The 25,487-nt window shown below is 41.7% G+C and overlaps 1 protein-coding gene across 4 annotated transcripts in view; it reads left to right on the top strand.

Annotated features, from left to right (window-relative positions):
- SGCZ (sarcoglycan zeta) overlaps positions 1–25,487 on the top strand; it is a 1,731,118-nt gene that overhangs the window by 1,624,723 nt on the left and 80,908 nt on the right. For all 4 annotated transcript variants that reach the window (XM_073583597.1, XM_073583598.1, XM_073583596.1 and 1 more), the window contains one exon: positions 16,099–16,171. In XM_073583597.1, the coding sequence (XP_073439698.1) occupies positions 16,099–16,171 (73 nt within the window). The remainder of the gene's footprint in view (positions 1–16,098; positions 16,172–25,487) is intronic.

Below are 25,487 nucleotides of genomic sequence, written 5' to 3'. Positions count from 1 at the left end.
TTTGGTCAAAATACGGCAATGAATACCACAAACAAAAATACATAGTTGACTAGAATGAAAAGCGTGTTTTATGAATTGAACACATAGCATTTTTTGTGAAGCCGAACAAATACAGATCAGTAAAATTAAATGGAAAAGAGGAATAAAATAAGTTAGGCAGGGCATTTTAAAGAGGGTCATTCCTAAAATACTTTGATTTGAAATATGTTATCTTATTTTTGCACCTTTGTTTTACATTGTTATGGTGAATTTAGGGACACATTTAATGGGTCTCAACCACTGAACAAGAGACTAAGCTCTGTTAATATTTTCTGCAGGAGCAGGGTTGTATTCTAATCTTCTGCTCTACTGCACACAACTCAAGTCTGTCAAGTGACTTATTGCCGCACATTTATGCACTTAACAAGCAGCTCAGTACGGATTCTGCTTTTTCTTTACAGTGCATTGTTCCAAGATTACTTATGGTAAATAAAGAAAAAAGACATAAAGTTTGCTTCTGTCTTCAAAACAATAAAACACCCTATGTTCTACAAGATTTTCATCAACATTCCACAAGCCATTCTCCAAGGGAAAGGAGAAGAGAAAAAGAAGGAATAAGATATTCTTGAACAAAGTAACCATATGTTTTACAATGGTATCCATCAATGGTTCAAGACTTCAATTTATTTACCTTCTTGTTACATACATTTTACAGTATTACATAGATATATAGTTAATACTGTTGAAAAAAAAAGACAAATGACCAATAGGTTCAACCAAGCGATGGGAAAGTATAACCAGAATGGGGTTTATAAATCCATAAATTATGGTCCAGTCTGCTCTAAAGAGCAGGTTTTTCCTTTCAGATCCTATGTGTTGATCAACTGAACAAAATTAAAAAACAGAATTCTATACAATTAAATAAGTATGTTTTTTATTCTTAAAAAACAACTATGCCATTTTTTACACCTTCGATGGTTCCTGCAGTTACCAACTCTTGAGGTAGCCTATTCCACAGATTAATAGTTTCCATGATATAAAAGGTCTGGATTCTCTGGAGTTTGAACTTTTTTTTCTCTGGATATAGGGAATGCCCTCATGTTTTTATGGATTTAAGGCTGGTTTCACATTTGCGTTTTTTTGCGCTGGAAAAAAATGCATACGTGCGCATGCGTTTTTTCCCCTATATTTAACATGGGTGCGCATACCTGCGCGCTGGTAAGCGCACGTATGCGATTTTCATGCGCTGCGTTTTTTTGGGGTGTGCGTTTGTATTTTCCAGACGCAGCATGTTGCATTTTTTGGCCCTGCAAAAAAGCGCATGCGCATGTATGCGCACGTTTTGCGCTAAAAATGGCCATTATAGCCTATGGATGCGCATACATGCGCACTGGCATGCTCATGTATGCTTTTTTTGCACATGCGTTTTTTTTTGTTAACCATGGAATTTAGGGGTTTGGGTTAGATTTAGGGTTAGTTAAGGGGGTTTAGGGTTAGGGTTAGGTCAGGGTCAGGGTTAGGGTTGGGGTTAGGGTCAGGGTTAGGGTTAAGCATGGTTTGGTTAAGGGTTAGGGTCAGGGTTAGGGTTAGGGTTAGGGTCAGGGTTAGGGTTAAGTATGGTTTGGTTAAGGGTTAGGGTCAGGGTTAGGGTTAAGTATGGTTTGGTTAAGGGTTAGGGTCAGGGTTAGGGTTAGGGTTAGGGTCAGGGTTAGGGTTAAGTATGGTTTGGTTAAGGGTTAGGGTCAGGGTTAGGGTTAAGTATGGTTTGGTTAAGGGTTAGGGTCAGGGTTAGGGTTAGGGTCAGGGTTAGGGTTAGGGTTAGGGTTAGGGTTAAGGTTAGTTAGGGTTTGGGTTAGGGTTAAGTATGGTTTGGTTAAGGGTTAGGGTCAGGGTTAGGGTTAGGGTCAGGGTTAGGGTTAAGTATGGTTTGGTTAAGGGTTAGGGTTAGGGTTAGGGTTAGGGTCAGGGTTAGGGTTAGGGTTAGTTAGGGTTAGGGTTAGGGTCAGGGTTAAGGTCAGGGTTATGGTTAGTTAGGGTTTAGGGTTTGGGTTAGGGTTAAGTATGGTTTGGTTAAGGGTTAGGGTCAGGGTTAGGGTTAGGGTTAGGGTCAGGGTTAGGGTTAGGGTTAGGGTCAGGGTTAGGGTTAGGGTTAGGGTTAGTTAGGGTTTAGGGTTTGGGTTAGGGTTAAGTATGGTTTGGTTAAGGGTTAGGGTCAGGGTTAGGGTTAGGGTCAGGGTTAGGGTTAGGGTTAGGGTTAGGGTCAGGGTTAGGGTTAGTAAAGTCATGGTTTGGGTTAGTGTGAGTGGCCACCTAATGTTGGAAAAAAACGCAAACGCGGTAAAAACGCACTAAAAACGCATACAAACGCATAAAAACGCTGCGTTTTTTTCATGCATGCTCATAAAAATGCTTGAAAAAAACGCAGCAGTTGTATGCTTTTGTATGCGTTTTTTCAATGCTTTTTTTGCGGGAAAAACGCGCTGCAAAAAAAAGCAAGTGTGAAACTAGCCTTACATAAATTTACAAGAAATGGCTTTTGAAAATATTTCATGCACTTGTACAATTTAATCATGTGTCAAAAAATGTCCCAAAAAACTTTTTTTTTCATTGTTTAAAAGGGATATTAGCTCCGGCCGATCAAGTCAATGAGATTCTTCTACATTGAAAGGCCCCGTCACACTAAGTGAGATCGCTAGTGATATCGCTTAAGCATCACCGATTTTGTGACACAGCAGTGATATTGCTAGCGATATCCCTATGATTGATACTTACCGCCGACCGGCTCCCCCGCTGATTATCGCTGATCGCGCGAGATCGTCCTGGGCCGACGCGTGGACGCGGAAGGGAGGACGTCTTCATCGCCGCGTCTGACAGGTAAGTAACAACCGCCAACCACTGCTACGTCGCTGGTGAGATCTGCCTGTTTGGCAGCTCACTAGCGAACATTAAGCGATGCACCAATGATCCTGACAGGGTCGTATCGTTGTCGGGATCGCTGGTGCATCGCTAAATGTGACGGTACCCTAAGTCTGTTAGAGATGAGCAAATCTATCCAATTGGAGGTCATTACAATTTTCACAAAAAAGGGATTTACATCAGCAGCAGGTAGAATGAGAGGTCCGGTGAAACCCTATATAACATGTTGTCTAAGGAATATCCATAGTAAGAGATAAGCGTACACTGGTAATGATATCGGGTAAAATTTGAAAATCAATACAATAAATGCTAGTATGATCAATGTGACCTCTCCCAGAAAAATGGATGGCAGACCATCCGCTGCAAAGAGTTAAAAATTCCGACTGGTGATGGTGAGAGAAAACCTGATATAGGTCGTATGAATGAAATAAAATAAAAAATGATAAAAAATAATATTTATTTAATAAAAAAAGCCTTTATTAAGGATATTGGCTCAACAACATACAATAATACATATAAAATATAATATTAGTTTATAAGGCAATACCACCGAAATACATATTTATAGGACCTTGAAAAAAATAGGTCCAATGAGAAAAATGAGATAATAATAATCTTTCATATCACATAGTCCTGTAGCAGATAATAATATGTCTGCATGAATGGCCAACACAAAAGTGTATATAATGCACAAAATATATGGTTTGGTTTTATTAAAAATAAGTGAAAATACAACCAAGATAAACCTATGCAGGAATGTGAAAAAAATAATAAATAAAAAATAAAAAAAGTGCATAAAAAAATTAATATTGAAAATGCCTAAAGTTACAAGATGTGCACAGTTAATCAAAAAAAACACAATAGTGGTAATAAAATCAGAAAATATAATGAATACAAATGTGCAACAATTGCAAAAATGTTTTCAAAAAATCAGTGTGTGCAAAAAAACTGGAAGGTTTGAAATATGTGCAAAAGACAAAATGTGTACTAAAGTTCCCAGACATATATAGACAGAAAGTGCAAAAATGCAAAAATATGCAAGGAAGCAGTATGTGCACACAAAAGCCTGCAAAATTTGCAAAATGTGCTGAAGACAATGGTGAAAAGTATCACCTATGTGCTAAAGTGCTATCATGTAGTAGCCAACATGTGCAAATGAGCGACCACAATGGTGAGATTACCACATGCTAAAGTGCTATGGCACCTATGCAAAAGCCAGCCTGGCAAGCCACAGTTGGCAATAAAATCCAAATAGGGCTAAATACCTGCTAATCCAGGGCAAGAGAAAGTGGCGGTGTGCCAAAGAACGCACACCCTTCAAGTTGCTCAAAACCACATTCAAGAAGTTTATTAACCCTTCAGGTGCTTCACAGGAATTTTTGGAATGTTTAAAAAAAATGAACATTTAACTTTTTTTTCACAAAAACTTATTTTAGGTCCAATTTTTTTTATTTTCCCAAGGGTAAGAGGAGAAATTGGACCTCAAAAGTTATTGTGCAATTTGTCCTGAGTGCGCTGATACCACATATGTGGGGGTAAACCACTCTTTGAGTACATTGATTCACACTGTAGGATTGGAAAAAGTGCAAATAGGGTCTTATCTGATAGACAGGGTACAGATAGTACTACAATTCAACTCACCTGATATGTGTCATGATCCATTCTGGATCATGACAGATAAAAAGCACTAGTAACCTTTTTTTTCCTTTTGCTGTGTGGTTTCAGTTCTAGTTTTGCCCCTGGTGGCCGTTAGCATCATTGCACTCTGGTTACTTTAGTTTAGTGCACGTGATTATGAAGCAGGTGTCATTGTTGGCTCTTACCTATAAAAGAATGTCAGGTGGTTGCAATCACTGTTGGTGATATTGCTCATTTCCAACCAAGACTGGTGAAGGAAGGAACTACAGAGAGCAGGTCAGAGGAGCTCTGGTGTAAAGTCTGGTGAAGGAAGGAATTACAGAGAGGTGTTCCTTGCAGCTCTGACAATGCTTGGAGAAGTAGCAGCTATTCTGGAGGAAAGCTGCATTCTGGTGGTGGACTCTGTTGCTGGGAGCAATAGTAACAAAGCAAAGCTAAGTGGTGTTATCCCTGTTTGTATTTTTCCCTGGTGTGTATTAGTACAGCGGTGGGGCCAGTGCCTGCACCACCCAGCTCCCTAGCAAGGGATAGGTGTAGGGTGTGCTAGGGTGACAGGTTCCGGCTCGGCTACAGGTGAGGATCCTGTATAGGGAACGTTAGGAGTGTGAGGGACACTGACTCAGGGGAGAACAGGAGGTTTCTAAGTCTCTGTTCCCTATCGCAGGGCCCTCCATTGTAACTGTTTCCCCTTCCCCCGTGTCTTGTTGTTTTAGTTACCGGCCTGCGGTTCATGTCACACAGGACAGTTCCACGTGACATTATGAGAAGTAAAGCGCATAGAATTGTCAGTCAGCTGCCGCACATCCACAGGTCAAATCAATGACCGCAGAGATATGCAGATTAATAGAACTTTTTGTGGATTTATTGCGCTGATAGACATGCTAGACTTCATCCCCTGAGGAAGAAATGTTTAAACTTCGAAACGCATTGGGTTTATGAATAAATCGACATTCTTTTTATGAATAACTGATCCTGAGTCATGTCTAGCAGCACAATAAATCCACAAAAAGGTCTATTAAACTGTTTGGGTACATGGCAGAGCTCGGAAGAGAAGGAGGTTCTTTTGACCTTTTCAACACAAATTGGCTGGAATTGAGATCGGACACCATGTCGCCTTTAGAGAGCCCCTGATGTGCCTAAACAGTGGAAACCCCCCACAAGTTACCTCATTTTGGAAACTAGACCTCCAAAGGAACTTATCTAGATGTGGGGTGAGAACTTTGAACCCTGCTTCACAGAAGTTTATAACGTAGAGCCATAAAAATAAAAAATCATATTTTTTCCACAAAAATGATCTTTTTGCCCCCAATTTTTTATTTTCCCCAGAGTAACAGAAGAAATTGGACCCCAAGAGTTATTGTGCAATTTGTCTTGAGTATGCTGATACCCCATATGTGGGGGTAAACCACTGTTTTGGTGCATGGCAGAGCTCGGAAGGCAAGGTGCTCTGTTTGACTTTTTCAACACAGAATTGGCTGTAATTGAGATCAGACACCATGTCACGTTTGGAAAGCCCCTGAAGTGCCTAAACAGTGGAAACTCCCAATTCTAACTCCAACCCTAACCCCAACACACCCCTAACCCTAATTTCAACCCTAACCATAACCTTAACTACAAACCTAACCCTAACACACCCCTAATCCCAACCCTAGCCCTAATGGGAAAATGGAAATAAATATTTTTCTATTTTATTATTTTTTCCTAACTAAGGGAGTGAGAAAGGGGGGTTTGATTTACTATTTATAGCTGGTTTTTATGCTTGGCAGCTGTCACATGCTAAAAGATGTTTTTATTGCAAAAAAATAGTTTTTGCATCAACACATTTTGAGAGCTGTAATTTTTCCATATTTTAGCCCACAGAGTCATGTGAGGTCTTATTTTTTGCAGGACGAGTTGATGCTTTTATCAGTACCATTTTCGGGCAACTGACATTTTTTGATCGCTTTTTATTATGATTTTTTTAAGGCAGAATGAACAAAAACCAGCAATTCATGAATTTCTTTTGAGGGCGTTTATACCATTCTGCGTGTAGTAAAATTGATCAAACAGTTTTATTCTTTGGGTCAGTACGATTACAGGGATACCTCTTTTTTTATGTTTTGGCGCTTTTATACAATAAAAAAGTTTTTATACTAAAAATTTATTATTTTGTGTTGCTTTATTCTGCGAGCTATTACTTTTTTATTTTTTCACTAATCACATTGTATGATGGCTCATTTTTTGCGGGACAAGATGATATTTTCAGCGGCACCATGTTTACTTATATCTTTTTGATCGCGTGTTATTCCACTTTTTGTTCGGCAGTATGATGATAAAGCATTTTTTTTGCCTCGTTTTTTAAATGGTGTTTACTAGAGGGGTTAACTAGTGGGACAGTTTTATAGGGCGGGTCATTATGGACACGGTGATACTAAATATGTGTACTTTTAATTTGTTTTTACATAAAGAAATGTATTTATTGGGGAGTATTTTTTTCTTTATTTAGGATTTTTTTAAAAATATTTTACACTTTTTTCACTTTTTACATTGTCCCAGGGTGGGACATCACTGTATTATATCAGATCACTGATCTGACGCTTTGCAGATCCCTGTTCTCTCAGGTTCTCTCAGGTTCCCTGTGCTCTCAGCAGGCACTGACAAGCCACCTCCCTGCAGGACCTGGAAGGACCTCATGGCCATCCGGAGTCCTGCAGGAAGGAGGCCCTTGGAACAACGCAATCATATTGCGTTGTTCTGAGGGTCTCAGAGAAGCATGCAGGGAGCCCCCTCCCTGCTCGATGCTTCCTTATGCCACCAGAACACTGTGATCAGGTTTGATCGCAGTGTAACAGGGGTTAAAGTGCCGGAAGTGGTACCTGACCGCTCCTGGGACATAGTGCCGGGTGTCAGCTGTGATAGTCAGCTGACACCCAGCCTCGGTCAGCTGCACTCCCTCTGTGACCACAGCTGATCGTGATGACATACTATCCCGTCCACGGTCATATGGAGCCCGGTCACCTGGATGGCATAGTAAATCATTTGGCAGAAAGGGGTTAATGAGAAAAGAATGAACTTTTTTGAATTTACCAAATGGCTGCAATGAAACAAATAGAGAAAAATATAAAGGGTCTGAATACTTTCCGTACCCACTGTATGTTTGTCCCTCGTTGCTCTAATAAACCTGTGATCTCAAAGAGAGACAATATCTCAGTTGTGCTTTCTGCCAGCAAAATTGCAAGTAATGAACTTTTCATGAGATTGGGAAAGCTGGGTGTGCATGTGTGCCAGTCTGTTGGCCAATGCAGGCATCTCACAAGCCTGGTAAAACTGGAAGTGTTGGCAGTGAAAAGTGTGTTGTGGATGTGTGAATTGATTCTGGAGTGCACTTAACATATTGCTGGAGTATCGTGATAGGTCATTGGGAAAGTGAGTTTGGGAAGCAGAGGTCCTATTTACAGGAGCTCTTGAGGCATGTGTGTTGTGAATAGTTTTTGTAACCTCATCTTTTACGCTACCATTGTGATGAGTCTTTATTAAATTATTATATTCCCATGGGAACTACAAGATTAATGCCATAGGGAGTTGGTACTATCTGGAAAAAAGAGCTTGGCAGTCTAGGATCTGTTTGCATTTGGATTTTTTTTAACATTGTTGTTTATTGAATTCATAAAATTAAGGTTTAATTTAAACTAGTGAGGTAGTCGACAACGTACTAAACCAGATTTTGTAATATGTAATTTGCTGGATAATTGGGACAAAATGCAGAAATACTATTTTGATATTTTTTTTTTACTTATTTATTGTCACGCATTTATTAAATGGATAATTACTCCTGCAATATTAAGATGCAATTGTGGCTAATAGTTTTCTCAGCCATACTGTGTTTAATACAATGACCCATATAAATTTTAATTTGTGCTTTGTGTTTTAATTTGTTATAAGGCTATTTTGCTCTTTTTAGATTATTTAGTTATTGGTAGAGTTGAGCGAAACGGGTCGGTCAAATTCAAAAGTCGGCGACTTTCGCTGAAGTCGGGTTTCATGAAACGAAACCCGACCATAGCGTGAGGTCGGCCACGAGGTCGGCGACCCGAGCGCCAAAGTCGCGTTTCAAATTATGCTTCCAGCGCCCTTTTTCAGCCAATGATGGAGGATGCACACTGTGGGCAACGCGATGACATAGGCATCGGTCACCACTATCTTTGAGAAGGGCATGCAAGTGATTGGCTGGCTTTGTGTGGCGTCACAGGGGCTATAAAAGGGCGCGAACACCGAACGCCATCTTACTTCTGCCGATCTTAGCATTAGGGAGAGGTTGCTGCTGCTGATTCAGAATAAGGGAGAGTGTTAGGAAGGGAAGAAGAACCAAAAAGCTGCTTCTGCTGTTAGCGATTTTCACTGTACAACACAACAGTTTGTGTGCAGTGACAGGGGAGGCTATATTTTTGTGCATCAGCTCTGTTGGTTATTAGGCTGCTTTAAAAGGCTCCCTGATAGCTGCATTGCTGTTTGCACACTGCTGTGCAAACTGCTTTTTTAAAAGCAAAAATACTTTTCTTCCTCTTTTCTGCACAGTTACCAAGTGTTCATTTTTCCACCCTTTTGTGTGGAGCAGTCCTGCTTATTAGGCTGCCTGCATCCGTACTTGGACTGAGAGCATCATTGTCAGCCTCCTAAAATCTCTAGTGAGATTCAAAATCTCACCAATCCTATAGACACCCTCCACCTTGTCATACACCATCCAATTTCAGCCTGTTACATTGAGGTGTAATCTCTACTGGGCCTGAGACAATAGTTCAGCATCCTCAAATCTCTAGTGAGATTCAAATTCTCACCAATACTACATACACCCTCCACCTTGTCATACACCATCCAATTTCAGCCTGTTACATTGAGGTGTAATCTCTACTGGGCCTGAGACAATAGTTCAGCGTCCTCAAATCTCTAGTGAGATTCAAATTCTCACCAATACTACATACACCCTCCACCTTGTCATACACCATCCAATTTCAGCCTGTTACATTGAGGTGTAATCTCTACTGGGCCTGAGAAAATAGTTCAGCGTCCTCAAATCTCTAGTGAGATTCAAATTCTCACCAATACTATATACACCTTCTACCTTGCTTTACAGTACCATATAGCTGGTGGTATTTTGGGTACATTTTCACAAAAATGAGGAAGTATGGTGGAAGAGGCCGTGGAAGTGGGCGGGGATTGCCAGCTGGTCCTGATGGTGGTGGTGCATCTGTTGGTAGTGGCAAAAGCACCATAGCACCTAAGGCAGGAGGTGGTGAGCCTGCGTCATCGTCTGGCTCAACAAGGCCTCGAAGGCTCCCTTTTCTGGGAGTAGGTAAACCGCTTTTAAAGCCGAAGCTTCAGGAACAAGTTTTGGTTTACATTGCTGACACAGCCTCCAGCTCTCTCGCCTCCTCTTCTGAAGTTTCAAAAAATAAAAGCACTGAGTCATCAGTGGAGGCTCCTCATCAGGAACAACACCTTTACTTGTGTCCTTCACCCCTACCAAAGGTGAAGGATGCGGCAGGCCACACTACAGATTACTCCATGGAGCTCTTTTCACATATCATGCCTGGGTTATCAAGTCAAATCGTGAATACCCCAGTCCAAGATGAATCTGACATGGAGTGCACTGATGCGCAACCACTGCTAGATTTTTCTGCTGGTACATTCACTCAGAGCACTACATTGTCCTCGCAATCTACTGACCCAGAATCTGACCCTGATGAAACTCAGGTCCCCCTTCCCGCATACTATACCACCTTACACGGTGACACAGAGGAAGGTGCACATGAAATTGATGAGGAGGTGATGGATGACCCAGTTGTTGACCCAGATTGGCATCCATTGGTGGAAGAGGGTGCCGCTGCCAATAGCTCAGAAGAGGAGGAGGAGGATCCGCAGCAGGCAACGACATCGCAACAGCTGTTATCTGGCAGGACAGTAGCAGTCCAGAAACGGGTTACAAAAACCAAAAGAGTTGCAGGACAGCTTGGCCAGACAGTCAATTTGGCACAGCGTGCAAGGTCTCAAAATGTCTTCCCTAGTAGGAAGAGTGCAGTGTGGCACTTTTTTGAACAAAATCCTAATGATCAGGCAAAAGTTATCTGTAAGAAGTGCGCAAAGACCTTTAGCTGAGGGAAAAATCTGAGAAATTTGAATACCAGTTGCATGCTTAGACATTTAATCACCATGCACTTGCAAGCATGGACGGACTACCAAACCTCATGTACCACATGTGCACCTGCTCTGAATGAAGGTAGTCAGCAATGCTACATCGCTTCCTCCACTGTAAGCCCACCGGTTAGCACACCACCAGCAGCAAATGTCGAGGTGTCGTCGCAAGGGCAAATCAGTCATGGAATCACAATGTTATTGCTACGAAAGACTGAATATAGGCCATCAGCAACACCACCAACACCATCACCAACCCTCTCTCAGTCCGCCATGTCCACCGCTAGTTCCACCATATGCAGCTCTCAAGTCCAGCTCACTCTACCAGAGACTCTGAGTAGGACAAGAAAGTGCTCATCCTCTCATCCATGTACACTGGCTTTGAGTGCCCACATTGCCAAACTAATCTTGAGAGAGATCATGCCCTACCAGTTGGTTGAAAGCAAAGCTTTCTGCGAACTCATGGCCTAAGCAGAACCACGCTATGATCTATTCAGTCGGCACTTCTTTTCGCGAAAAGCCATCCCAGCCCTCCACGTGCATGTGAAACACGGCATTGTCCATGCACTCAAGCAATCAGTGAGTGGAAAGGTGCACCTCACAACAGATGCATGGTCCAGTAGGCATGGCCAGGGCCATTATATATCCATCACTGCGCACTGGGTTAATGTGGTGGATGCAGGGTCCACGGGGACAGTGGCAGTAGGACAGTGCTGCTTAGCCCACGATATAGGAAACAGTTGGCTGTAGGCGTTCGACCCTCCTCCTCCTCCAGAAGCGAAAGCTCGTCCTCAGAGCGCAGTTGCACGAGCACTCCATCCGCAGCTGCCAGTGTTGCACACGAGGTGTCCCACTATCTAATAGTTAGTGGTAAGCATCAGCAGGCTGTGTTGAAGATGATGTGTTTGGGCGACAACAGACACACCGTGGAGGTACTGGACAACTACTTGCAGCGACAAACTGAGTCATGGCTGGGCAGTCTACATCTTGAGGCAGGTAAGGTAGTTAGTGATAACGGCCGGAATTTTGTGGCAGCCATAGCCCTTTCAAAACTCAGACACATACCTTGCCTGGCTCACACCTTGAACCTTGTGGTGCAGTGCTTCCTCAATAATTATCCGGAGTTAACAGCCCTGCTCCATAAGGTGCGAAGACTGTGCTCGCACATCCGCCGGTCGCCCGTACACTCCAGTCGTATGCAGAAGCTGCAGCGATTGCTCCACCTTCCCAAGCACCGCCCAATTATCGACGTTGCAACAAGGTGGAACTCCACTCTGCACATGATTCAGAGGCTGTGTGAACAGAGGCAGGCTGTAATTCATTTGTGGGAGGATACACGGTCAGGCAGTTTGCGGGCAGACATGGAGTTGTCTGGTGTGCAGTGGTCGAAGCTGAAAGACCTCTGTAAAGTCCTTCAGTGTTTTGAGGAATGCACACGGCTGGTAAGCGCAGACGACGCCATCATAAGCATGAGCATCCCTCTTATGCGTCTGCTCATGGAAACTTTGATGCACATTAAGGAGCAGGCGTCTGCAGCCGAGGAGGAAGAGGAGGAGGGAAGCCTTGAATGCTCAGCCATTGTATGCTCAGGGAAGTCTCGTGGACGAGGTGGAGGAAGAAGAGGATGAGGAGGAGGAGGAGGATGTTGGGGATGATTATTTAGGGGAGGAGGATGCTTCTCAGGGGGCAAGACAAAATGTTGGCATGGCAAGGTCAGGTACAGGGTTTGTGCGTGACTGGAGGTATGTTGATTTGCCAGAAAATGCTCCTCCACCCAGCACTCGCAGTGCATCATTGACACCTGGAACTTTGGCCCACATGTCTGATTATGCCTTGCAGATCCTTAAAAGGGACCCCCGCATTGCCAATATGATGAACTATGACGACTACTGGTTGGCCAGCATTCTGGATCCATGCTATAAAGGCAAATTTCAAAACATCATGCCACAGGAGGACCTTGACCTAATATTGGCTAACAAACAAGCAACTCTGGTAAACCGTTTGTTTGAGGCATTCCCAGCACACAGCGGCGGTGATGTTTCTCCCACGAGCCGTAGGGGGCAACATGGAAGAGGTGTTCGTGGTGCACACAGCCGAAGTGGCGTTGGACACAGGGGTTTCATGACCATGTTGTGGACTGATTTTTCAAGTACCGCTCACACAACTGGCAATACTGCATTGATTGAAAGTGACAGGAGACAGCAGTTGTCAACTATAGTAACAAACTACTTCTCCTTTCATATCGATGTTCTCCCTCACCGGTCATTCCCCTTTGACTATTGGGCCAGTAAACTTGACACCTGGCCTGAATTGGCACAATATGCCTTACAGGAGCTTACTTGCCCTGCTGCTAGTGTGTTATGTGAAAGAGTCTTCAGTGCTGCTGGATCAATCCTGACAGAAAAAAGGACCCGTCTGTTGACCCAAAATGTTGATGATCTAACCTTCATTAAAATGAATCATGCATGGGTTTTAAAGGATTTTGTCCCACCCTCCCCTGCTGACACGTAGGTTGTCAGAAAAATGTCCTCGCTTTTGTCCTCCTCTTCCGCGGACTTCTCCAATTACTCCATTTGCAGCTGCTGAATATCCAACATCAACATATGGCATTTTTTCTACCTCCCTAACTGGGCTGCCTCCCCCACAAGGCCGGGGTCACCACCTGGCACACGCGCCCGTGCGAGTGCCGTTGCCCTGGACAGGTGGGTGGACTCACTCTTGGGCAACGGCACTGGCACAGGGTCCCTCATAGTACAATCAAGTGTCTCTGACGGTGGGGGTGCACACCCGCCATCAGACTCACCAGTGTACTATGAGGGGCCCTGTGCCAGTGCCATCGCCAATGAGTGGGCCCCCCCTGCTTGCTCAAGATCACATCACTTGCAAAGCTGAAATACATACCTCTCCCTGCTCCACCGCCGTGACGTCTTCCACATTTCCTGACAGTGACATTCTGGTCAAAGAGTGTGATGACATTACGTCTGTACGCCCTATGTCTAAACAGTCCAAGTGCAGTGAGATGGAAGATGGGGACGACGAGGAGTCCAGACTAGTACAGGGATTCCCTAGCGAGGAGACTTATTTAATTGTTTTCAATGTTGGGACAACAATTTTCGGGGAGCACTATTCCCTGGAGAATGATATATGAGGCCCACCATACACTGGAGCAATCCAAAGGTGGACATCAGACACTGGAGAAGCAGTTACAGGGCCCATGATACACTGGAGCATTAGAAATGGGGACCATTATATATGGAGCATTATTTGGGCCCATAAGACTGTGGAGCTTCATCCATGGGGACCAACATATACTGTAGCATTATGTGGAGCTCATCATACACTGTATGGAACATTATATGGGACCAATTATTCTGTATGGAGAAATATATGGGCCTCATTACTCTGTATAGCGCACTATGCGGTGGCCATAATACTGTATGGAGTAATATACTGTCCGTTTTTGGAGCTATTGGAGAATTTAAAATGATATCAGTCATGAGATGTAAGAAGTGAAGTATTTTTCATTGTACTATACCGCTATTTCACTGCCATATCAGAGGATCATGAATTGTGGCATGTGTTAAAGGAGCCCAGTGACACTCTTTGGCCCTGGGCCCACGAAAATCTGGAGCCAGCCCTACCCCCCTACTACTTTAGCCAAATAACCCCCAGTTTTCAATGCCTAACTATTATTATAAAGTAAATTAAGGTTGACAAGCTTAAGTAATAAGAATTGATGTTTTTGGCATTAAAATGGGCACTGTAGGTGTGTTTACTGTCCTCCACTCCCTGCCGACTTTGCTTCCCCATTGACTTGCATTGGGTTTCGTGTTTCAGTCGGCCTTCGACTTTTCACGATAATCGGCCGATTGCGTTCGACCCGACTTTTGAGAAAGTCGGGTTTCATGAAACCCGACTCGACTCGAAAAAAGGCAAAGTCGCTCATCCCTAGTTATTGGTTTTCGCAATTAGTTATATTTATTTTGCTTTGATATTCTAGATCTTATCGTATACTAGGGACTTAGCTTATCAATTTATTTTGAATCTTATTGTCAATATATTATTACTAGCTATGACCCCGTTCTACACCCATGTGGCGGGCATTTTTATTGGTATATGGTCTCTCATCCTGGTATGTGCGGCATCCCTCATCCCTATCCTGGTATGTATGGTACCCTCACCCCCTAATCCTGGTATGCATCGTACCCCCTTATCCATATACTGGTATTCATGGTTCCCTCACCCCCCAATCCTGGTATGCATGGCACCCCCACACCCCCCTATCCTGGTATGCATGGTCCTCTCACCCCCTATCCAGATATGCATGGTCCTCTCACCCCCCTATCCTGGTAGGTCCTCTCACCCCATAATCCTGGTATGCATGGTCATCTCACCCCCCTATCCTGGTATGCATGGTGCCCTCAGCCCCCTATCCTGGTATGTATGGTCCCCTCACCCCCCTATCCTGGTATGCATTATGCCCTCAGCCCCCTATCCTGGTATGTATGGTCCCCTCACCCCCTATCCTGGTATGCATGGTCCCCTCACCCCCCTATCCTGGTATGCATGGTCCTCTCACTCCCCTATCCTTATATGAATGGTCCCCCTCACCCCTATTAAACTGCACACATTAAAAAAAAAATTATATTCACCTTTCTTCCCTGTGTCCAGCGCTGTCCTGTTCTTCGTGTGTTGTGATGCCGGACTCAGTGCCTGCGCAGTTCTCTCTTTACGCCGCCATGTTCTCGAAGACACACTGCAGTGTGTCTTCAAGAAAATGGCGGCGGTAAGCGCGGACTGCGCAGTCGACGATTTATGTCTAGAGTGGGCTTGTTGTGGTGCCGGACTCAGCGCCTGCGCAGTCCTCGCTTTCCGCCACCATGACGGTGGTAAGCGTGGACTGTGCAGGCGCCGATTCCGGCGCTACAATACGCCCACTCCAGACATCACCTGAAGGTGAAAGTCACCACCGGCAACAGCAACACCGGGTTCGGAAAGGTGTTGCGGAGATTGCGCTATGCGTTCAGTGCTTACTCATTACCGCGATCTCCTGGGGGGAGGCGTCACTCTGGGTCCAGACTGCGCTGGCGCATTGCGTTTGCACAGTCTATAAAGGCTTCAGACAGAGTGACACATCCCCAGTTATATTATAGATCTGTGATCTCTAAATCAGCATTATTTAACTACTTATTAGATTTAGCTTAGAAGCTAATTTGCTACGAAAAATGTACAAGTTTCCTGTTTTCTTGCAATACTCCATGTTTGCCTCCCTGAAGAGAAAGAAAAAAAAACAATTTCTTTAACAACAGCTTTGTGGGAATATTTCAACCTGAAAGCAAACTATTACTTAAAAAAAAGTATTGCAGTGGTCACTGACATGTACAGTTTTTATTATAGGAACAGAGGGAGCTGTATTTGGCCATTCAGTGGAAACACCACATATACGAGCAGGACCCTCACAAGACCTCAGGTGGGTAAATGTTATAACATACCATATATCTGGTTATACAAGATAAATGCTTTAGATAATAAATATGTTCTATTATTTTCTTTTATTATAAATCTTCTTTGCTCTGCATGTCATAAGTATATTACCGTAAAGGCTATAAGCATTGGGAATAATAAACTAATGTTGAAAAAGGACTTTAAAGGTGACTCTATTTGCCGTTGCACTATTCATTTGAGTTATGTTAGGTTCAACCTCTCAGCTATCTATTCTACACAACACTGTAAATCACAGATTAAGTAAATGGAATTTCTCAAGGTTTAATAACAACTCGCATCCCTGGTGATTATTTAGTAATAATGCTTTGTTTATGATGGATTTTTTTTATAAATACAATATATTTTATAATTTTTTTTACTTACACAACTGGTCTTGGATTTTTATCAGATTTGCATCAACTAATGAAACATTACTTTATTTCTTCAATAGCACAGTTTAAAAAAAATATTATAAATTAATTTTACTCTGTGAGCATCTCTTTCAGCCTCTCTAATCACAATTCTATTACAGGTCATGGGTTATCTGTAATATTTTAAATTCCTTCCAAATATGTGACTTACAGAAGCTGAGTCTCCACTATAAAACTCACAGTCAAAACCAGGATAAGGCGCACATTAATCTACACCAAGTACACTCCAAGAAATATACCATAAAAAATAACCCTTATTGACAATCTTTAAAATATTATTACCTAAACAATTATATATAAAAGAGAGGGGCAGCACTCCCAGCACAACATACACAGTCATGTCAGAAATTTTTGGCACCCATAAATTGTTTCAAAAAATAAAATATTTCCCCCTGAACAATTTTGTCAGCCCATTTTTGAGTTTTTGTGTGAAATTATATCCAATTTGCTTTTCTCAGGTTTTTTTATTGTTCCAATGCACACAAAGAAAATAAATAACTATATAACAAAACATGTGTAATTACAATAATTATCTGGGAGCAATAAATAGCAATAAATTATTTTCAGGAACAATTTCAAGGGTGCCAGCACTGTCAGCCATGACTATTTACTGTACATATATATTTAAAAGATCAAGCAAAATTTCAGTAAGAGATGCTCGTTGGTTTGCTAGAGAGGCAATCAAAGTCAGCACAAATGTTCCACATTCAGATTCATGTTTGGATTCCCGAGCATTTTCCACAAAAATTGGTAAATGATCGAGTTTCCACTAAGGGTGTAATCTTACTGCTGGTAAGATTGTTACCATCTATCAGAGAGCTGCGGGGACATGCTGTCAGATGTCAGCTTGACCCCACAGCTGTGACTGTGACCAGCGCTATGGTAAATCATTACCACCAGTCAGAGAGCCACGGTTCCCACACTGTCAAATGACAGCGTGAGCCTGCAGCTGTGATCAGAGGTAAAAAGTTTACCTCCGGTCACTGATCTCAACTGATGGGACTACTACTCCTATGAGCAATGGCTGATGCTGCTAATTACATAACAGTGAGAGCAGGAGAGGCTGATGGGAGTATTTATCAGCTGGCGCCAGCTCTCTAAATAAATAATTTAAAAAATGGCATAGGTTTCCTTGTATTTTTGATAACCAGCCAGGCAAAACTAACAGCTGTGGGCTGTAACTGGAGGCTTTTATTCTCAGGCTGGTAAGGAGCCATGATTATTGACACCCCCAGCATAGAAATAGCAGCGTGCAGTTGGTCAGAAAAGGTGCATCTATTAGATGCACCAATTCTGGCACTTTGCCTAGCTATTCTCACTTACCCTGTGGTGTTGGCAAGTGGGGTTCATATTTGTGAGGTTGATGTCACCTTTATATTGTCCAGTGACATCAGACCCACAGCTTAGTAATGGAGAGGAATATATAATTCGCCTATCCATTACTGATCCTATAGTTATATTGTAAATAAATATACAACAAGAAAAAAGTCCTTTACTTTAATTAAAATGAAACCACACTTTATCATTTTTACTTAGAAAACTCAATTATACTCACCTAACGACCATTCTATTGAAGACCCTGTCTTCTGTAATAAACAGAAAATAATAAACAACAAAAATACTCACCTAATGCCCATTCCAATGAAGCCCTCATCTTCTGTAATCAAACAAAAACAACCATATCCCTAACCTGTCTGTTGTTCTGTCCCATGTCATAATCCATGTCAGGGGATAAACAGTTTTCAACCTGGACTGTGCCAAGAAACAACCATCCAGTCTGAGAACCACTGAGGAATGAGCTGCTATGAGCGCATCCTCAGTGACTAGAGTTGACATCATCGAGGTTACTGCCAATTACTGAGGCTACATTTCCACAAGTAACGGAGACACTTACACAAGGAGATGCACATGTTTGTGTCTTTCCACGGACCATGTGTCCATGGGCAAAGCATGCTTATATGTCCATTTTTTAATGGCATCATGGCCTCAAAATGTCCCGCACATGTGCATACAGATGCACATGGATGACATCTGGGTGTCATCACTGAGGCACATACCGGTGCCTGGGAAGCAGTCGTACTGTTAGCACTGTTCCCTGGAGCCAGGTGCTGAAGACCACTCTCATCATTTTCCCCTGCTCGAGCTGCAATCAGTGCTAGCACAGGATAATGTTGAGAGTTGTACTCACCTGATAACAGCAAGAACAGGTGGTGACTGTTGGGACTACTACTCCAATCAACCTACACCTGCTGCCACTAATAACAGTGACAGCAGGTAGTGGCCATTTTTGACAACCAGCTTTGCTAACAGTAATTTTGACTAGGGTGCCAAAACTTTTACATGCTTCTGTATATAGACCAAATATATACAAAATAAAAATAATCAGTAAGCTCCCAAGTCCAAAACAAGAGTAATTAGCAGAGTCATTGTGTACTAAGGATCAGGCAGCCACCCAAAATCCATATTGTGTATTATGATTGGGCGTCCTTCCTCTTTTGTCTTATGAAAAATGTTTTACACTTTGTAAGTTTCAATAATGATCACTTTCATACTTGTGGTATTGATTAAGTCTACATTTGTGTACTTGCATTATTGAGATTATGCCTTTATTCTATGCATCTAGGGCATAATAGGTATGATAGTGTTGTGGGTGTCATATGATTGCTTTGGTACATTTTTGTATCACTTTTTCTTCAGCATTCTCAGTGGTAAGTAATACCAGTAAAGCATTGCAGATTTTCTTGTTACCTTCACCTATCTTGTGTAAAGAAATTATTTTTACTTCTCTTCCATGTGGTGCCATTGCTGACAGCATGAAATCAGAAGGGAGTTTTCTTTGTTAAGAAATTGCGTTTTTTAGTCAATTATGTGCTGAAAATCTGTTTAATGAATATTTTGACTTTACATATGCTTCAATTTTTGTTACTTTAACATTTATAGTCTAAACTTTTGCTGTACTCTTAAGACATTTATCAATGAATTTAATTTTTGTAGGATAATTTTTTTTGTGTGTGCAAAATAGCAAATCTTGCTTGGCCCACATTTGTGGGAATATTTCCTAGTATGGCATTCAATTGAAAATGTTGATTTCAAAAGAAAGCTGAAAGTTTTCTGATAAATCTGTTGGGGTGAATTTATTTATGCAGAGCACTGTATATAATTTGAAAAAAAAAATGGTTTTAACTACAATTTTAACTTTGATATTGTAATTTTTTTTTTGAACAACTGGTCTTTCTTTTGCTTAAAAAAATAAAACTATAAAAAAATAACACTATGGAAAAAACAGACTGTGAAGGACAAAATATTTGTTTATGCATTATTCATAAAGTTCTAAACAGAAATGCCAATCTAGTGCAAATAGTGGATTAACATCTTGAAAGGATTCATCATTTTCCTTGGCTTACAGTATAAGGGCAATAACATGGCATACAATATGCTTAATGTCACTTTGAGGTCTTTATATTTTAAAAGGGATCTGTCCGTCAGTAAACAGTAATGCTCATATTATTATGTAGCGATAAATCCTGATTGATCTGTGCTTGGAGAACATCAATGAATTCATAAATGTGAAAACACAACTTGCAGTAATTTCCAGAAGTAGCACTTATTCTGTTAGTTTCAATTTGCGGAGTAACTGGAATTAAAGTAATAACCAAACTCATACATTTTTAAGGCATCTGTCATCTGGTAATGTTGTAGAATGTGTTGTAAAATATTACTCCATAAGAAAAAACTATTATCATTCTCTGAGGTGCTATTTCAGATAAGTTATTCTATAGCTTGATACATGTGTAAGCAATTTTATAGCTTGATACATGTGCTTATAACAGTGATGTATCCCACATATTTATTTCGATAATACATAGTGATGGGCTAACCAAAATAGTAATGTTTGGGATCCAAGATGAACACCAAATGTCTGTGCACAGACTCCGAACATTGACTTCTCCAGGAAGTCCATGTTACTGTTTGGGTTTGGCACCCAGAATATTGACTGTTACCCATTCTGTTATCTGAGAAACAGCAGGAAAAACACTGACGGTTCTGATTGGTAAGTTAGTTACCGCTGGTCAGAGAGCTGCAGTTCCCAAACTATAGGAGCCAGCATGTGAGCCCGCAGCTGTAACCAGTGGTAAAATTGTCACTGCAGATCACAGACATCAGCTAATGAGAGTGCTACTCTCATCATCCGGCATCTGCTGTCACTGATAGCGAAAGCAGGCGAAGCTGATGAATGTCTTCATCAGCCGGCACCTGCCCTGTAAATAAATTTATTAAAAAAAAAGACATGGGGTCTCTTCTATTTTTGATAACAGTGGAGGCAAAACTGACAGTTGCGGGCTGCAACCCCCAGCTGTCAGTTTTATCATGGCTGATTATCAAGAATAGAGGGGTCCCATGCTACCATGCTGTTTTATTTAAAATTATTTAAATAAATACATTTAAAAAAAAGGCATTGGTTCTCCCCATTTTTGACAGTCAGCAAAGCTAAAGAAGACAGCTGTGGCCGGGTTTTCTCAGATTGGGAAGGGGCCATGGATATTGACCGTCCCCAGGCTAAAAATAGCAAACTGCAGCTGCCCCAGAAAAGGCGTGTAAAGATGTGCAAATTCTGCCGCATTGACTGGCTCTTCCTACTTGCCTTGGTGTGGTGGCAAGTGGGGTAATAGTTATGGGGTTGATGTCAGCTGTTTTATGACTGCAGACATCAAGCCCACAGATTAGTAATGGAGAGGCATCTATAAGTCACCCCCATTACTAACCCCACAGTAAGATTGCAAAAAAGACATAAAAACATCTTTTGATTGAAATACAGACACTCACACCTTTATTTGAAATAATAAAAAATCAAAGTTATACTCACATTCATGCCTAATCCACTGAATCCCATGTCCCCTGTAAAAGACAACAAATAACAAACAACCATATTCCTCACCTGTCCAATGAGAAATTAATCTAGTTGTTATCCATTCACCTCACTGAGATCACCTCTAGTTTGCACGCCCTAGCCGTGATGTCAGTGAGGTGAACTTTCATTGGCTATGAACTCCTCTCACCTTTTTCATGTCACCCAGAGACACTGATGTTGTTCTAGCATGCACAGCTCAGTGTTTCTGCTGGCTGCCAGGCTGAACGCTTGCATTGTGCCAACATTCAGCATGACATCTAGATGTAGCATAGCTAGTCTTGTCGCGACACAACTGGATTATCTTCTAGTCAAACAGGTGAAACGTATGGTTGCTTAATATTTTTGGTCTTTTGAAAAGGAAATGGGAAACAGAGGATTACCTTCATGTTGGACAGTTAAGGGATATGGTTGTTTATTATTTTTGGTCTTTTACAGGGGACATGAGCATCAATGGATTAGGTGTACTGGTAAGTATAACTTAGCTTTTTTATTTTTATTTCAAATAAAGGAGTCAGTCTCTATTTCAAATAAATGATTTTATTCTTGCAGTGTGTTTATTTTCAAAACTTATAATGTGGTTACTAATGTGGATGTCTGATAGACTTGTTTCCATTACAAAACCCTGGGCTTGATGTCAGCTGACAATACAAAGCTAACATCAACCTCAACTCTTTTACCCGACTTGCCATCACCATAGGGCAAATGGTAAGAGCAAGGCTAAGCAGCAGTTTTGGTGCATCTTATGGATGTGTCAATTCTGGGGCACCTAAAGGCTGATTGTAATCTATGAGGGTGCCAATATCCATGGCCCTTTCCTAGGCTGTTAATATCAGCCTGCAGCTATCTGTTTAGCCTTTGCTGGTTATTGAGCATATGGGGGACCCCACATCATTTTTTTGAGGGATATCCTCTATAATAATCCCAGCAAAGAGCAAACAGATGAACGGCATACTAGGGCACACAAATCACCACATTAACAGACAGAGCTATTTATCTGAAGTATTGCGGTATATATTTCAGTCAAAAAAACGAGGTGCTTGCATGAAAACATGAATATTTCAATATGAAGCGAAAAAAGGAAAAATATGCTGCACTCACCAATATAGCTGAAAAACTGTGCGTCTTTATTTCACATGAATTCCATCAATAAATATGTGGACATGCAGGACGTTAGAGGAATGCTAGGGGACGGAGGTGCTGGACAACGGCCGTTTCGCGATTACTCGCTTCAACAGGTTCGGAATTCATGTGAAATAAAATCTCCTCTATAATAACCTGTAAAGGAGCCTTTATGGATATTGTCTCCTTCTCAGAATATTAACATTGGCTCCCAGCCATGGGGTTTCTGCTGATTATGAAAATTACAGGGGACTGCCATGTGGATTTTTCAATTTTTTTATTTATTAACAAGAACAGAAATGTCACCTGATTTCATAACAGCTGTTTCTCTTGTTCTAGAAGTGCCAGTGCCAGACTGATGAACACCTGCAAGTCCAGAATTTTGGCATTCAACAGTCGGGCATTGGAGCTATATTGAGACCCAGTGGCATGAACTCAAATAACCTTCAGGTTACCAGAGTTCACAACCACTAGCTGTCTCATCATCTACAAGGCCCGGAAACATCTTGGAAAATTTTAACAGACATTTTAAGGTTACTAAAGTTTCCAGGTGCTGGAACATCTGAAGGCTGTGGACTAAAGTTACCTTGAGCATATATTTTACTGTACTTGTTAATAAATAAAAAAATAAGCTAAAAAAAGCATGAAACAAAAGTAAAAAAAGCAAAGTTATACTTTAGCTTTTATACTTCACGGAAGCCAATGTTTCATAAAAGACAAAAAAATAATAAAACACCAAACTCCTCACTTGTCCATCAAGAAGATAATCCATATCTTTCCCATGAAGATCTGGATGATTTTGAGATCAGTCATATCAGTGACTGTTCTCCATGTCAGCTGACTCACACTGAAATATGAGTGTAATCATACTCCTGCAGTGTATAACGATGAGCTGCTGTGAGAAACATCATCGTCTTTTCACGCAGTGAACGGTGTCATAATTGAAATAAATGGGGTTCATCAACTATGAACATGTGACCGTTCCCATGGCAGCTCAATGCTGCACACTGCAGGAGCATTATTATGCTCTTGTCTCAATGAGAGTTGGCTGACGTGGATAGCCATCACATCACTTATGTGACCACTATCCAAATCATCTGGAACTTCAAAGGACTGATATGGATTATAGTTGGACAGGTGAGGAATATGGTAGTTTACTATTTTTTGGCTTTTACAGGGGACATGGGCTTCAGTGGATTATCTTCTCAATGGACAGGTGAGGATTATGGTGGTTTATTATTTTCATTCTTTTACGTGGATATAAGCTTCAGTGGATTAGGCATAAGAGTATAACTGCTTTTTTTTAAAAATAAATGGTTCAATGTCTCTATTTAAATTAATGGTCGTTATTCTGGCTTTGTCTTTTTTACATTCTAACTATAGGGTTAGTAATGGGGTGTCTTATAGACACTTCTCCATTACTATCCCCTGGGCTTGATGTCAGAGGTCATACAACAGCTGACATCAACCTGAAACCTATTACCCCACTTGCCTCCTCACCAAAGCAAGTCGTAAAAGCCAGGCAAAATTCCAGAATTGGTGTATCTAATTGATGCACCCTTTCCAGAGTGACTGCGGGCTGCTATTTTTTAAGCTGGGAGCAGTCAATATCCATGGCCATGGCCCCTTCCCAGTCTGAGAATACCAGGCCCCAGCTTTATTTAAATAATTACAAAAACGTTGTAGGACCCAACTATTCTTGATAACCAGTCAATAACCAGCTGTTAGTTTTGCCTGAACTGGTTATTAAAAATAGAAGATACCCCACATTTTTTTTATTTATAGCACAGGCGCTGGCTGATGAATTCTCTCATCATCGTGCACCTGCTCTCATTGATATCAGCCACAGCAGGTGTACGTTGATGAAAGTAATACTCTACAGTAGTACATCTGAATAGGGTTTGGGTTTGAGTTCGGGTACTGTTTTGGTACCTGAACAAAACTTTTTCAAAATGATTGGCCGAATCCTCCAGACCCGAACATCCAGGTGTTCACCCTTCACTAATGGCTTATCCTTTAGTTTTAAGGAAACTAATCAAATAGAACAAATATATGGTGTAGGAGGTAGTAATTTTTTTTTATTGTATTGCACAGGTCAACATTTATGATGTTTCTGCCAGTAGACTCAAAACTGCAAGTATTTCCAACATAGAAAAATAAATATTTCTGATGTTCATGTTTACATTGCTCAAAAAATAAAGGGAACCCTCAAATAACGCATCCTAGATCTGAATGAATGAAATATTCTTATTGAATACTTTGTTCTGTACACAGTTGAATGTGCTGACAACAAAATCACACAAAAATCATCAATGGAAATCAAATTTATTAACAATTGGAGGCCTGGATTCAGAGTCACACACAAAATTAAAGTGGAATGCAATATCCTTAAAACATGTCAAAATGAGGCTCAGTATTATGTGTGGCCTCCACGTGCCTGTATGACTTCCCTACTGTACAACACAAGCTCCTGATGAGGCGGCGGAATGTTTCCTGAGGGATCTCCTCCCAGACCTGGAGTAAAGCATCCAACAGCTCCTGGACAGTCTGTGGTGCAATATGTTGGTGGATTAAGCGAGACATGATGTCCCAGATGTGTTCAATTGGATTCAGGATTAGGGAACGGGCGGGCCAGTCCATAACTTCAATACCTTCATCTTGCAGGAACTGCTGACACACTCCAGCCACATGAGGACTGTCATTGTCCTGCATTAGGAGGAACCCAGGGCCAACCGCACCAGCATACGGTCTTACAAAGGGTCTGAGGATCTCATCTCGGTACCTAATGGCAGTCAGGCTACCTCTGGCGAGCACATGGAGGGCAACGCGACCCTCGAAAGAAA

This window comes from Dendrobates tinctorius, unplaced genomic scaffold, assembly GCF_039654945.1.
Source record: "Dendrobates tinctorius isolate UK_male_01 unplaced genomic scaffold, ASM3965494v1 ptg000079l, whole genome shotgun sequence".
NCBI lineage: Eukaryota > Metazoa > Chordata > Amphibia > Anura > Dendrobatidae > Dendrobates > Dendrobates tinctorius.
This window is presented reverse-complemented; position numbering and strand designations above follow the sequence as displayed.